Below are 15,377 nucleotides of genomic sequence, written 5' to 3'. Positions count from 1 at the left end.
TTCATCCTCTTTCAGCACGCCACGCAGAAGACAGCTTGTATGCTGTCAGAGATTCCACAGTCCTCCACGGGCTCATTCTTATGTCTAACCCTAACACTCCCAGTTTTCATCCCCCAAAAAATCCTTTAGCTAAAAACGACAGTTTTTACAGTTCAACCTGGCATTGCTTCCTTGGCAGACCTGTGCCGTCAGCTGGATTCTGGTTCCCAAAGAAACATCATCGATAGCACTCAGTAAGCTCACCTTTACCCCTTAGATCAGCGCGATTTTTCTTGGAGGATGTGGATCTCGCCGGCTGAGACGGGACCATTGGCAGTGTACGTGTGCCCTCTATTGGCCATGTGGGGAACTGCTGCAACATGGCTGGACCGTCAGAAGGCTCAAGTGAAAGGCAGGGAAGCCAGGGGCAGTAATCAATGCTGAGAAAATCTGCAGACCCACAGCCTACTCCCCACCCTCCCCTCCCCATGTCAGCATTACCAGGATCTCCCAGATTTATTATAAGCAAAGATCTCAGAAGAAATTCTCCCCATCCCTGACTGGCTGGAACAGCACACGGTGACTACTTCCGGAGGGTAGCATTTTCTCAGTAGGAGTAGAAACAGTTCCTCTCCGTTTTCCAGGAAATACGAGGGACGAGTTAGGAGGCACAAGAATTAATCAGGTAGATTCCGTTCAGGCTGGAGCTCATTAGGCACAAGAGCAGACTGTTCCCAGCAGCGTTTGGGGGCCACTCTGTAGATAACCGAACAGTTTCCATCGTTGGTTTCACTCTCCTGAGGCGTGTGTGCTGTTTTCTTCTCCCCTGTGTGCTGTTGACACCTGTGGATCATCTCTGCCCCACCCCACTGGCGCACATCCGTTCTCAACCTCCCAGCTTCTGACAAATCACTACGAACAGTGCTGGAAGTATTACTGTCTGCCGTCAGGCTGGGGGAGCTACGGTCTGGCTGTGGAGGATGAGCTGCATCTGACAGAGAAGATCTTCTGGGGGATTCTTGACTCCCTTTCCCATAAGGTAATGGCAGTGCTTCCTGAACAGAGAAGGGGGGGTCGCCCAACCTCGGTGATACAACCACCTGCACGTAAGAATAGCTGATACCTCGTCAGCCTCTATCTACCACGTGCCCAGAAGTGTGCCAAGCACTTCACAAGCAGATCACATTCACTACCCCAACTCTCTCAAGGAGGAATTACCCCGACCCTCATTTGCCAGGTGAGAGAAAGAGCAGCTGATGACTTGCCAGACTCACCCAGCGAATATATGGAAGGGCAACTTCCAGAGTGAATCACAGAAATATTTCCTGGTTCCAGTATTAATGACTTACCCCGCCCCCATCCCTTCCCTGCTATGTTGTATGGCCCCGGTTAGCTGGCCTTCACCAAGTTCAAGCCTAGAGAAGTCCTAGCGTCTGCCCCGATGCGGGGACGTGGGATTCCCAGGAGACCTTACTCCATTCAGGCGAGGTGCTTCCCAGCCACGGAGGCGAAGGAGCTTGAGGGGGGGGACGCGGGCCTCTGCATCCCAAGCCTTCCTGTGCAGTCTGATTGGATTACAGCCCCGACCTGTATGTAGGCAGCCTCACACCTGCCTCCCCTTCCCTTACCCCAGATTTAGGTTTGTGACGTCACCAGCTTTAGACAAGCTCGGGAACATTCAGGGTGGTCTGGCCATAGACAGGTCACCAGCTTTAAAGGTAGAAAATGAGAAGTTTTTCGGGTTTTCGTACAGAAGTCTGGAGCAAGTGTACAGCCGCAGTCTGGTGTTTACCTACACTTAACGTGATCTTCCCTCCTATCTTCCTTTGGTCTAGTGCAAGCAGATCAAAGGTTGTCCCTCACCTGACACGTTTTAACTGAGATTCCTTCCTGGCCGGGTTCAGGAGAGAATGTCTGTGATACAGAGCAGCCTGCTGATCGTGTCAGCATATGACCCGCGTCAGCCACCGAGGGAGCCAGCAGAGCCGCTGTGCCCTCTCCAGGCACAGGGTGGGTCACTTTCTGTAACCATCTGTGGCCGACAAGTTTGTAGCCTCTGTTGGCCTAGTGAGAACCGCTTTAACCTTTAGATATCCCTGCAATTAACTAGTTAGGGGATACTGATTTAAACCTTGATTTAAGGTTTCTCAACCTACCGCCAACGGTGACTTGAAGGCTTTACAGATGGTCACTTTTCTGTGACAAGGATACCTCAGTTTCCACCAGAATGGATTACAGGCCTTACACGTTCCCCATTTTGGTTAACGTGGGCAAATGCACGTGTTTTTTTTTTCTTCCCAGCTAATCGGTGAGTGGTTCTGCCTGGCGGGCTATGGTTTTGGTGTGTGTGCTAACATGGTCTTTGTCTTTCCTCACAGAGGTACGACCCAGATCTTTTCCGAATGGCCCTTCCCTGTCTCAGTGCTATAGCTGGGGCCTTGCCCCCAGACTATTTAGATACCAGGATCTCAGCCACATTGGAGAAACAGATCTCAGTGGACGCAGATGGCAACTTTGACCCCAAGCCTATCAACACCATGAAGTGAGTTGAGTCCAGAATCATCTCTAAGCTGGTCCTAGATTTTGCCCCGTGGCCATTGTTTCTCTTTCAGAAGGTAGCCAGAAATTTAAGCTTCCCTTCCTTCCCTCCTGCCAACATGGTTCATCATGTCCCTTGACACTACAAGTCACATTAGGTGTTAGATTTTGTCCTCAACTCCTGAAAGATTAATCCATCCATATCTGTATTATTATATTCTGGGCTTTTTTTTTTTTGGAGGGTGGGGTTGGGTTATTTATTATAAGAGGTGGATGCTCTCCACATATGTCACCTGAGGCACTGCAAGAACCCTGACAAATGATGCAATTAATTTATTAATGAGTTTTTTGACAAAATCTTTGCTCTTTGTGAATTAGGCCTGTACAGTACTAATAACATCATACATCAAAACATCTCCATAAATAACACTCAGCTGAGCTCCAGCAGGACTTCAGGGTGTGAGGGCAGAACAACATGGGGTCCTTATTTGAGCGACTGGACCTGCTCTTTGCCAACAGATGCTAGATCTTTGGAAAAACTCTACAATAGCGCTTTTTCATTTCTCCCCCTGATCCTCCAGCATTCCTCACTGGTGATGATTAGGCCACGGACAAAGTATTAGACAAGATCTGCTCAATTTTGCCTTTGGCAGTACGGCCCCAATTATGATTATGGGTCGTGGGGCATACAGGCTTCATCTCCAGCTGCAGTTTCAATGAAAAGCTCCAAAACTGCTGTAGAATGTGCAGGGAAAAGGAGGCATCCTCTGTGAGCCCCTTGAACTTATGTTTTATGGCAGTAGTTCTCAGATGAGAGCCATAGCCTCAGCCCTTCCCCGGAGCTGTCAGCTTGTGATAACATATAAAATTCATCTTTGGGAAAAGTAAATACATATTCCATCAGCAGAGCCTTGAGCTGAGTGGATGGTGGGAAACCGAATTGAACCTGCTGTAAGGAAGAGGTAAGGGGTGTGGTGAGCCTTCAAGCTAAGGCCAAAGGGAAGGCACGTATTGATTTGGAGAACTTGGCCCTATGAAAACGTAAGTGTGCTGAAGGAGGACAAAAGGTGTGATCACTCGGACGCTTTTATAAACATTATGAGACAATGCGGTACTCAAGCAGTGGTGTGCTAATGGTGACTCATTCGGTGTTTTTTGTTCGTTTTTTTTTTGGCGGTACGCGGGCCTCTCACTGCTGTGGCCTCTCCCGTTGCAGAGCACAGGCTCCGGACGCTCAGGCTCAGCGGCCGTGGCTCACGGGCCCAGCCGCTCCGCGGCATGTGGGATCTTCCCAGACCGGGGCACAAACCCGCGTCCCCTGCATCGGCAGGCGGACTCTCAACCACTGCACCACCAGGGAAGGCCCAGTGTTTTTTTGAGAGTTCTGATTTCTTCAAATAGACCTCTGACGTCAGTATGGCTCTTTGAGTCATATGAGTAATGGGGACTGTGACCAAAACTTAAACAGAAAAGGGCCTTATTGCAAGGATGTGGGGTCATTATTAAAACCTAGTGAAAGGCTGACTGCCCAGGCCTCAGCCAGGGCAGGAACTAAGGCAGAGTGACCAGATGGACATTCTCCAGGTGTCCACATTGGATGAGTCACCCTGAAGAGTTTGCTGTCCTGGTCTCACTCAACTGAGGATTCACATTCCAAGTTCCCTGGTGGTCTAGTGGTTAGGATTCAGTGCTTTCACTGCTGTGGCCCAGGTTCAATCCCTGGTCGGGGAACTGAGATCCTACAAGCCGTGCAATGCAGCCAAAAACAAAAAAAAAGATTCAAATTCCAGGAAGAGTGAGCCAGACTGGCCTCATCAGAGCCATTCCTCAGAGACAGTTCACATAAGCCTGCACGCAAGTCAGGAAGACTTATTCCTTAAAGCGAAGTGGAGGCGTATTGCCAAACAGAAGGGGCAAAAGCTGCAGGGCTAACAGAACTGACAGGTGTGCCTACTGGGTTGCCATGATTTCAGTATTTAAACATGAATCACCAAACCCCAAAAGGTAGACAAGCACTATTTTGGATCATTTGGTCCTGTAGCTACCCACTTCTGCCTTCCGCAGATCGGAGTTGTGAGATGGCAGGACAGTGTCTTTGGATGAAGGGATTCTCACGGTCTAACCCGGACAGTTGTGGCCCAGGAGCCAAGGGAACCCAGAGCAGCTGGAGGGAGGCCACCTGTGAAGCAGAGGCTGCTGCAGAGACGCCCTCTGATTAGCCGTGGGTGTGTCTGCGACCTAGTCCTGGACATGCTTTGAGCTCAGGAAGGTCACTGCATCTGGGGTCCACCTTCAGATTTGGGGTTAACTGGTTGATCACATGCCACTTCTGATGGCTGTTAGCTCTGGCCATCTTTTCGGCACACGTGACTGAAGTGCTTGGGGAGGTTGTAATTTTATTTTTCCCCTCGTTTCACAGTTTCTCCTTGCCTGAAAAATTGGAATACATCGTCACCAAGTATGCTGAGCACTCACATGATAAATGGGCCTGTGATAAGGTAGGGATCCTCATCCAACCCATAACTGTCAGGGGAAAAAAACAGCCGCCCAAGAATATGAAAGGGTCCAATCCTGGAAGTCTGCCTGACTTGTCTAAGCGACAGACTCGCCATGCCAACGGCATTCGTTATTTCTGAGCGGCAGTTTCCCAGGGTTGGTGGAGATCGGAGAAATGGGCGGGGCAGTTGCTGATGCGGCTTTTTGTGTCTCTCAAGAAAACGATCGCTTTTGGGAGTGTTCATGTCTGTCTTCACGTTGCATTTCCTGGAGTCGGCGCCCAAGCACATGCTTGCGTGTGTTTGACATAAGGGCTTAACGTGGGGCCGGAGGCTTTTATTAAATGTTTCCTTTGAACGTAGTGTCGGAAAAAGGGAAAATTGAATGGAAAGCTTTACCCTTGCATTTTGCCAGCAAGCTGAATTTTATTCTAGGGAGGACACGCGGCTTCCTGTGGTGGGCAGTGCTGGAACTTCCAGACTCTCCCTTATCAGTAAGCCTGTCCAGCTGGTGTTTAAAATTCTTCACCACATGAGGTCAGGCTGCTAATAAGTTTAATTGCTCTGTCAGCCCTTTAATGCTGGCAGGCACATGGGGAGGAATGCCAAAGACATCTCGGAGTCCTGTGGGCAGCCAGTTAAGCACTGGGCCTTTGCCCAGAGGCAGCTTACAGCCCGTAACGGTGGACCTGTCTCCACAGCAAGGCCGCAGCAACCACCTGCCTGGATGCACCCTGGATGAGGGACAGCTTGAAGCCCTGGCTCAGCCTCTGCTCTGATTCTCTCCTGAACCCCTGTTGAGAGCTCCTGATGGCTCCAATCGTTGTATCTGTAGAATGGGCTAATACTCATGATTCTAGAGCAGAGGTTGGCATGCTTTTTCTGTAAAGGGCCAGAGAGTAAACATTTTAGGCTTTGTGGGCCGGACAGTCTCCACTGCAACTACTCACGTCTGCTGGTGTAGCACAAAAGCAGCCGATGACGACACATGAATCCATCGCAATATCCAATCCATCCCTAAGCCATGTGCATTTTACCTCCTTGTCGCTTTGGAATGTGGATGGTTCTCTCTGTGCCCATGCCGTGGTTTTCGTCCAAGCTGCTCTCATCTTTCACCCAGACAATGTGATAACCTTCTAACTAGTCTGCCCACGTGCACTTTCTCCAGTCCGTTCTTCACGCTACAGGCAAGTGATGGTTTCAGTGTGCAAATTTGGTCAGATTCTCCCAAATGGGTCAAGTTCTCCAACCCAGCCCCTTCTCCTTGTTAAAATCCCTTAATAACTTCCAACTCTTTTCAGGTAAACGTCAAAATCCTTAATATGGCCTGATAGGCACTGCTTAATCTGGTCTCTGCTACCATCTCTAGCCTCATCTCTCCCTTCACCCTCTGCCCTCCAGCCATATCGCCTTCATTTAGGCTCGTTCTCTCTCTCTCTCTCTCTCTCTCTCATGCGCGCGCGCACACACACACACACACACTCTCTCTCTCTCTCTCTCTCTCCCCCCCCCCCCCCTCTCTCTCTCTCTCTCTCTCTCTCTCTCTCTCTCTCTCTCTCTCTCTCTCTGCATATGCCTGAATCTGCCCCCTGTCTGAGCCAGGTACCCATCTGCACTCACACGTGTGAAAACACCATTCACCAATTCCTCCTTCAAAATCTGTTCAAGTGTGAATTCCTAGGACGCCTCTTTCCCAGATTTCTCAGATATAGGCCCTCTTAGCACCTTGCTCTTTTCCTTCCCAGTATTTTTATAGCAGTCTTGTATAGTTGGATTTGCAACAGTTAGACATTTATATATACCAGTTACCAACTCTGCATTTACTGGCGTGGTATTTGATGAATCTCTCCCATCCACTAGCCTGGAAGCTTCAAGTTTGCTCACCCTTGCCAGGTGGGCATTGATAATCTGACAGGAAAAGAGTATTTTCCCCTGTCCTCAAGGACCCCACAATCGGTGGGAGAAACCAAGTAAAGCAGCCATTAAACAGGTTGTACCATGCTGTGATGGGCATGAGCACGGGGTGAGAGCACACAGGAAGAGACCCCAACCCAATAGGGAGGGTCCGGGAACGCTTCCTCGAGCTGCTGACACCTACAGGGTGTGGTGAATGAGGGGCCATTGTTCAGGCACAGGGGAGCAAGTGCACTGCAGGCCATGGAAGCAGTGGGTGCAGACCCCGAGAAGCAAGAGAGTGTGGTGGCTTTAGGGGAGCTTGGTTCGACACATTGGGGTCACGGAGTAGGGCAGGGGAAGAAAGGCAGGACATGAGCCTAGAGGGCCAAAAAGATCTTTGCTGCAGCAGTAGAAGCCAGAAAGAATTTGGATTTTTACCATGATGGCAGCTGGGAATCAGAAATTTTTAAAGCAGCAGAGTGCCCTGAGCAGGGTATTTTATAAAAACCACTTGACAGTGGTGTAGAAAATGGAATCCGTGAGAGACAGCAAGACTGGAGACGGGAGACCGCACAGGAAGCCGTTGCAGTAATCCAGGTGACAGCTGACGGCGGCCTGAGCTAGAGCACTGGCAGGAAAGCGAAGGAGGGGCGGACCAATAGGTCTGGGAGGTTGAACACACATGAGAGAGTGCAGAGAAGGAAGAGTCCCACACTTCCAGCTTGAAAAGTGAATGTAAGCTAGTGCTGTTCATGGAGATACAGGGAACCTGAGAGGAAGGGCCACTGAGAGAAGTGAAATTCCAGGTGCTGTTTCAGACCTGTTGAGAGGTACCTATGGCCATCCAAGCAGAGCTTAAATAGGTCTGGAAGTTAGGAGAGAGATCTGGGCTGGAAACGCTGATTTGGGATTAATCCACTTAGGGACCATGGGCCTAGATTATATCCCGCAGGGACAGTGTTCCTTGAGAAGAGACAGAAACTTGAGAAACAGCCACATTGACGAGGGCACATCGGCAGAGGCTGAGAAAGAGCCACCGGAAGTCTTTGGGCTGCGAGGTTATGGAAAACAGAGCCTTATTTATCTCTGTATCCACCATCCCTGGGACAGAGTTTGGCACCTACTGTCATAGGCATTCCACCGATGTTTGTTGCATGACTTTTGAAATTCTTAAACCTCTATGATTCTAGAAACATGCCTTGCTAGAGCTTTGCTGTGGGATTGGCGGGCAAGGGGTGCAAACCAGAGCAGCCTCCTGCACGCCGTGGCCAGTAGGTCCAATACTCACAAGCGTTCAGCCTTGACATCTGTCCTTGCCTGTGACTGGGACACATGGTTCTGAAAAGCATTGTTCTCGGGTCTTCTGAAGCATGCTTCCGTCTGTAGTGGGCCTGAAACACAAGCGAGTAAGTGGAGGGGACAGCAACTAAAATGAGAAGAAATAAAGGAGCAGGGTTCAAAATTCAGGGGGCAGAGAGCCTGACAGCCCTGAAGGATCCGTTAGACGTTTTGGAGGGAAATTTCCAAGCTCCGTCACGTTCCATTATTTTATTTGTTCAGTGAAAATTGAAGCTGGGATGTGGGTCACATAGCAGGGCTCACTGGGTGCCAAGGATATTTGAACTGAGAACATTTCTACAGAGTCAGAATGGATGGAAATATGGAATTTCCCTGGATGAAAATGTGAAGACCCATCCATTGATCAGGCCTTTCAAGACGTTAACAGAGAAGGTAAGGACCAGGCCATGCTAATTTCCCTCCCCTGGGAATTATATCAGATGGCAGAGGAGTGGAGGGCACATTCACCATCCAGTTCCTCAGAGACTTCCCAGGACTCGGCAGACTCCTCAGGAGCTGGCCCATGGACCACAGCCTCAAGACTGGTTTCTGAGAACCCAGCCTCCCATTCTGCTATTTGGTTCTGAAAGCCCATTGGAGAGAGAAGCACCAATCAGCACTTAGAGGCTGGGCCAAAACGCATTTGTGTTTCACTTGTAACTGAACTAGGAAGGGCTTCTGTTAGATTGTTGCAGGGGGCGGGGGGACTTGCATTGTTGGAGAACATTCAGATAGAAAGGACTTCCAATCGTGACGGATAAAAAGAATAGAGGAGAGAGTCCCCAGGGAAACGTGGACAGGTCTCTCGGTTTGTTTGTGTTTTTTTTAAGTTATGAGATTTGGTTCAACTCAACTCTGAATTCCTATCTTGCGACCAGTAAGAGTTCCTTGCAGGCTTTAGACCGAGTGTCACAGGTAAAGGATGACATGTGTATCTTTATGTGCATATTGACCAGTTATAAAATTGTGCGTGGCTCGAAAGAGAATTCTAAATCTGAGAATGTCTATTTCCCATGCTCGGAGGAGAGCTTTGTGCAAATGCATTTTGACGTGTCCCATCTTAAATACCTACTAGAGGACAGAAGTCACTCTGGAGAGAAAGGGGTGGGTCCAGGGCTGGCGATGCTTGTGCAGTGGGCGGGGCACAGAGGAGGCAGAGGTGGCAGCGCTGGGGTGTGGGGGGAGGGAAGAAGTCATTCTCCTGTTCTCGTTCTGCTTTCTCCACAAACTGTGGATATGTCTGGCACATTCCCTCTAAAAGCAGGAGACTGTGGGGTCCTATACTTAAAAACCTCAGAAAGACGGATGACGTGTTTCAGACGGGATGCTGCAGAGGGTATTCTGACCCAGTGAGAGGAAGCTGGAGCCGCTTAGCCCCCCACCACTGCGGGAGGACCTCTCTTCCGGGAGACAAGCCAGCCACAGTGCTGGGGCGTGCCCTGCACAGCTCTTCTGCTCCAATGTTCTTCCAGGAGAAGGAAATTTATCGCTGGCCTGCCAGAGAGTCCCTGAAAACCATGCTGGCTGTGGGCTGGACGGTAGAGAGGACCAAAGAGGGAGAAGCCCTGTTTCAACAGCGGGAAAATGAGAAGCTTCGAAGCGTGTCCCAGGCCAGCCAGGTATGACCATCACGCCCAGAGGCCAACACTAGGCCAATGGAACCCATGGAGAATCTGGGAAAGCTATCCCCAGGGTATCAGAGATGAGGCCCACCACCAGTGAGCCCTGGGAATCTTTCGGGACATATCTTTGGCCACTGAAGTCAGGGATGCTGGTGAGACTAAGGCAAGTAATGGGAAACCCAGTGATTCTGCCTTTGCTTTCCTAGGGCAACAGCTACAGCCCTGCTCCCCTGGATCTCTCCAATGTTGTGCTCTCCAGAGAGCTCCAGGTCAGTGTTGATACTTTCAGAACATCGTAACGGACTTTCTAAAACCCCTCAAGTGCAGGACATATTGCCCTCCAAAGAATGTTCTAGAAAGGGGTGAGGGGGAAGAATGCCTAAAACATATCACCACTGAAATATCAAAATTAGAGAGGGCCACAACGAGCAGAGGCCACTCATCTGACACAGTCTCAGCAGAATTAACCAACAGTCTGAGAAGGTGAGGCTTTGCGCTTCTTCCGGAGACGTCATAGCAGGTCATGACTCAATAGAAGGAAGATCGAACAGCAAATTACTGTACAAAAACCCAAAACAGAACTTATAACAGCCAGGAGAAATAACTAGTAACAAAGCTATTAACAACTAGGAGAAAATGTACAAGGTGGCCCCTGGGTTGGGCTGCTGGACTGCTCACACCGGGCCCCCCAACCTTGAGGACAATCGCATATCCCGTGGTGGATTCACTTGAGTTGCCCTTGGTGGTACAGACAAGTCATCATTGTAGGATTTAGGGACTTACACCCAAGAGGATGAAATTAAAGGCTTAAGCTTCCTCACCCCCATTCCTCCCCTGTGCACATGTCAGTGACCGTGACCGGCCCCAGCCTGAGGCCGTTACTCCTTAGAGAGTCCATCAGACCAACGCTTTGGACCTTAAAGAAAGTTTCTTTCCAAAGTACACCCTTCATTCCGGGTCACTATTTTATGAACCTCATAAAGATGCATTCTATTTGAGAAATCTTATGTGCGGCAGTTTTCTCCAACACGTGATTATTTTTAGTGTGCAAAGCTAAAGGCTTTCGGGGATCCTAGAGTTTTGCTTGACCCCCCCCCCCCACTCCCAGCTCCCTATCTCAGGTCAGGAGTAAAATACTTCACTCCTGTGACAAATGGAGTGCCACCAGAATGCAGTTTCCAGTGGAAATGTGTGTTTCTCAGAAATGCATCAAACTGCCAAGATAATAAGTTACCAGACAAGGACAGAATTAGAAATTGTTTTCTGTGTGTATGGGAAGATATAAAACTAACGGGGTGCATAAGCAAAGACTAATTAATATGGGAGACACTCAGCAATGTGCCATTAGCGTTTGGTGGTGCTCTGTTCCCGAGGCTGCCTGCAACAGCGGGGCAGATATGAACCCATTTTTCTTGCTTGCTTTCTCTCTGACTGTCATCTCCCTGATGGGACACAGGGGATGGTGGAGGTGATAGCTGAGAACTATCACAATATCTGGGCCAAGAAGAAGAAGCTGGAGCTGGAGAGCAAAGGTGAGCTAGATTCACAGCATCTCCTGCAGAAGGTGAGCTGGGGGGCAGGTGTGTTTCCCAGAAGTGCAAAGGAAGAGCCACCTATTTTGTCATCTCTCACTTTACTGACCCCAGGTGGCGGCAGTCACCCTCTTTTGGTACCTTATGACACCTTGACTGCCAAGGAAAAGTTCAGGGACCGGGAGAAGGCCCAGGACCTGTTTAAGTTCCTCCAAGTGAACGGCATTGTGGTTTCCAGGTAAGTCGTCTTCCAGGTGACGTTAGCGGGCCAGGGGCAGGCTCGTGTGGTCTCTCGTGCTCTAGATATTTGATCACCTGCCTGCAAAGCAGATCAGAGTAAGGATAGCGGTTGAGTCTTTTGAAAGGAATAGATGTTTATTCTGGAGCGTGAAGCCCTCTCTTCCGACAGAAATAAGACTGGTCGATATCAATTTCTAAAAATCAGTTACAGCAGAGAATCGTGACAAATTATACATCTATACCTTAAACATTTAATTTTAATTAAAACAAACACACATGCGTTCATTCACATGTACCATAGGCCCTCAGATCTCATCTTTGTTGGTTGTTTTATTGATTGGAATTATAAACCACATCCATAATGCTTCCTCAAAGCTCTGGAAGTTGGGCTGAAGAGCAGTTAAGGTACAGTTAAGAGAATTAAGGTACATACAAAACAATGTAAATGCAGTATTCTGGGTTTGTTTGTTTGTTTTTTCAGTTTCCTCCCTATCTTTTACGGTTGTCTCACACCTAATTCAGAAACGCTGTTTTTGGAAACTTACAATCGCAGGTCTTTGCAAAATATGCAGCTTAGTTCTCACAGAATCACCAGTTCTCTTCACACTTGTGTTTTTTTGTTTTACGTGATATTTAATGAAATGCCATAATAACAATAGGGAAGATGAGCGACATCAACAACCTTTGAACAAAGATGGCAACTCCACTGGAGAGACTGAATGAATCATGATTTCCTAAGACTTTCTCTCAAACTTATGTTTGTCAGAATCATCTAGACAAATGTTTTAGGTGAGGATGGTCTGGGCTGCTTAAGTCTTAAAGGTAGAACCTGTTTCCCCCGCTGGTCAGGTGTCGGTGATGGGCTGTGCTTGCGGCGTCCTTTGTAGAACGAAAAACAAGGCAGTGTCCCCACCTCGATAAGCCATTCCTCCTGAAAGAAATGTCTGCTGAGCCAGCTGCTGTTTCTTCTTTTAGTTTCCTACAGAATTTTTGCCACTGAGTGGCAGAAACCTAAGTAAAAATCTATACAAATATTTCTGTTGTAGCTCATATGAAAAAATAACAAAACCTATTTGCTGTATTGTTGAGTGGGAAAGGTCAGGCAGCAGGAGACAGCCTCTGGGGAAGCATTTAAGAAAGACTCCCCTCGTCATTTTAATCCTGTTCTTAACACCAAGATGCATGCAGACTATGATTTGCCAATAAATAACTTGCTCACAGAAGTGAAAAATTCCTCTTGACTCTAAGAAGGGAATCAAGGAAATAGCAGGGGGAAAGGAAAAAGACCACTGAATTCAGCAAACATACCCTTGTAGTGGTTTACCCTGAGCCAGAGCCCGTGGTGTGCACTTGGATGTACTGATAAGGTGGTAACATCCCTGTCACCAAGGAGAAACCCTAGGTTCCCATGCCTCAGACCTGCTCCATCCTCAACTTGCCCATCACTTGACGACAGCCTGTTCTTCCCGATGCCCAAACCAAAAACCTTGACTCCTCTCTTTTTCCCTCAACCCACATCCAATCCTTTAGGAAATCCTGACGGCTCTCCCCTTAAGATACCCGGAATCTGACCACTTCTCACCCTTTGTTTTGTCACTGCCCTTGCTGAAAGGGCTTCCTTCCTGGGCCCCCTGTTTCAATCCTTGCCCTCGGTCAGTTTTAATCCTAGCAACTAGAGTAATTCTGTCACAATGTGAGTCATATCATGTCGTTTCCTCTACTCAAAACTTTCAATAGCTTCCCATCTCAAAGCAAAAGCAAAATGCTAAGGACGGCCCACGGCACCCTGACGGTTGCCTCCACTGCCCACCCCACGCCCCTCTGACTGCCTACTCACTTCCATCCCTCCACACTGGCCTCAACTCAGCATGCATGTGCCCTCTCAGGAACTTTGCAGCCCCGCTCCCTATGCCTGGAAAGCTCTCTCCCCTCATGTCTCTATGGCTCACCTCCTTCAAGCCTATACTCCAGTGTCGTCCTTCCAATAAGCCCAGCACTGATTTAACACGACAGTCTGCTCAACCCCACTTCAGGTACTCTTGGGCCCTTTCATCTTGCTTTAGTTTTTCTTTTTTTCACAAAACTTATTAACTTACAGCATTCCAGATAATTTTTTAAATTTATTTATTTTATTATTTATTTTATTTTTGGCTACGTGGGGTCTTCATTGCTGCGCGCAGGCTTTCTCTAGTTGTGGCAAGCAGGGGCTGCTCTTCGTTGCGGTGCGCAGGCTTCTCATTGCCATGGCTTCTCTTGTCGCAGAGCATGGGCTAGTCTAGGCACACGGGCTTCAGTAGTTGTGGCTCGTGGGCTTAGTTGCTCCGCGGCATGTGGGATCTTCCCGGACCAGGGCTTGAACCTGTTTCCCCTGCATTGGCAGGCGGATTCTTAACCACTGCACCACCAAGGAAGTCCCCAGATAATTTATATTTCGTTTTATGTAGCGTTCGTACCTGTTTATAGCAAGCACGTAAGTTCCATGAGCGCAGGGATTCGTGTTTGCATCTCTGATTTATCCCCAGCTCAGTATTTGTTGAATGAATGACAAAGATCTTTCTGAAAAACCTTTTCAGAAATTATTGTAGCTCAGGTGTTGCATGCTCACAGAGGCAGGTTTCAAGTGCAAGGGGAAATGAGTCAAATGATGAGTCAGGTCGCTAAGCCAGCATAGCCATCAACATTTGGAAAGCAGAGTTGACGTGGAGAAAATTGCTTGTGCACCAAAGTCACATTGTTATCTCTGTTACTCCCTGGGGTTTACCCATTTCCAATCTAGAGGTATCAAGGCTATGGGGCTGGATGCCTCCTCCATGGAAAAGAGGTTTGCCTATAAGTTTTTGAAGAAGATCCTGAAATATGTTGATGCTGCTCAAGAGTTTATTGCCCATTTGGGTAAGTATCATTGTGAAATATCAGAAAAATGTGTGCTTCTCATAATACCGAAAGGAATTAGATATTCCTTTTATGAAGAACGATGCTTTCATACTGTAGCTGTTCATGATTCTTTGAAACATATGGTTTAGGGAAAGACACAGTGGCTGAGGTTTCACACACACACGCACTTAAAAAAAATCAGTTTTGTCTTTGGTTTCCCTTCTGGGTTTGATTGAATCATTTGTCATTTTTCACATAACTCATCCTCCTCTAAGTTTTCCATCATTTTGTTTTATGCCTGTGAGCATATGACTCAACCTCTCTGAAGCTGCCTTCTTATCAGTAGAGTAGAGAAAAGAGTAGTGAAACCCTAGAAGAAATAACCAACCCTCACAATTATAAAGTACTTTGTAAAATATTAGATATTTTATAAAATCAAATGGCCTTTTCATGACGAAAAGCTGCTCTGTTTCTTTAATGCTGTGACTCTTTTTGTTTTTGTTTTCTTTAGCTCTGGTCAACTTTGTGTCACTTTTGTCTTTGTAGAAACCATTGTCAGCAGTGGGAAAACTGAAAAGTCTCCCCATGACCAGGAGATCAAATTCTTTGCCAAAGTAAGTGACTCTCTGCATTTAACCGGATTACCTTCTTCTTGGGATCTGTACAATTTAGGGTACAAGTTAAGCAGATCCAACAAAGATATCCAAAACTCCAGTAATGACTTTGATGAGATGGATGTGTGTTTCCCTGTTGTGGAAAGGTCCTGAGGCAGGTGGGTGGTCCGAGAAGGTAAGCAGCCTGCTGTGCTCTACGTCGTCACCCAGGGACTCGGGTTCTTCCTCTCTTGATGCTCTCTCATCTCC

The 15,377-nt window shown here is 48.1% G+C and overlaps 1 protein-coding gene across 1 annotated transcript in view; it reads left to right on the top strand.

The window, feature by feature from the left end:
- The window catches only part of RYR3 (ryanodine receptor 3), a 361,766-nt gene that overhangs the window by 255,060 nt on the left and 91,329 nt on the right, over nucleotides 1-15,377 (top strand). Inside the window, exons 50-59 of the mRNA XM_060002247.1 lie at nucleotides 878-1,018; nucleotides 2,358-2,521; nucleotides 4,937-5,015; nucleotides 8,550-8,639; nucleotides 9,719-9,865; nucleotides 10,075-10,137; nucleotides 11,325-11,400; nucleotides 11,515-11,638; nucleotides 14,417-14,532; nucleotides 15,061-15,128. Coding sequence (XP_059858230.1) covers nucleotides 878-1,018; nucleotides 2,358-2,521; nucleotides 4,937-5,015; nucleotides 8,550-8,639; nucleotides 9,719-9,865; nucleotides 10,075-10,137; nucleotides 11,325-11,400; nucleotides 11,515-11,638; nucleotides 14,417-14,532; nucleotides 15,061-15,128 — 1,068 coding nt within the window. The remainder of the gene's footprint in view (nucleotides 1-877; nucleotides 1,019-2,357; nucleotides 2,522-4,936; nucleotides 5,016-8,549; nucleotides 8,640-9,718; nucleotides 9,866-10,074; nucleotides 10,138-11,324; nucleotides 11,401-11,514; nucleotides 11,639-14,416; nucleotides 14,533-15,060; nucleotides 15,129-15,377) is intronic.

This window comes from Delphinus delphis, chromosome 2, assembly GCF_949987515.2.
Source record: "Delphinus delphis chromosome 2, mDelDel1.2, whole genome shotgun sequence".
Lineage (NCBI taxonomy): Eukaryota > Metazoa > Chordata > Mammalia > Artiodactyla > Delphinidae > Delphinus > Delphinus delphis.
Note: the sequence above shows the minus strand (reverse complement) of the source record. Positions and strands in the feature narration are given on the sequence as shown.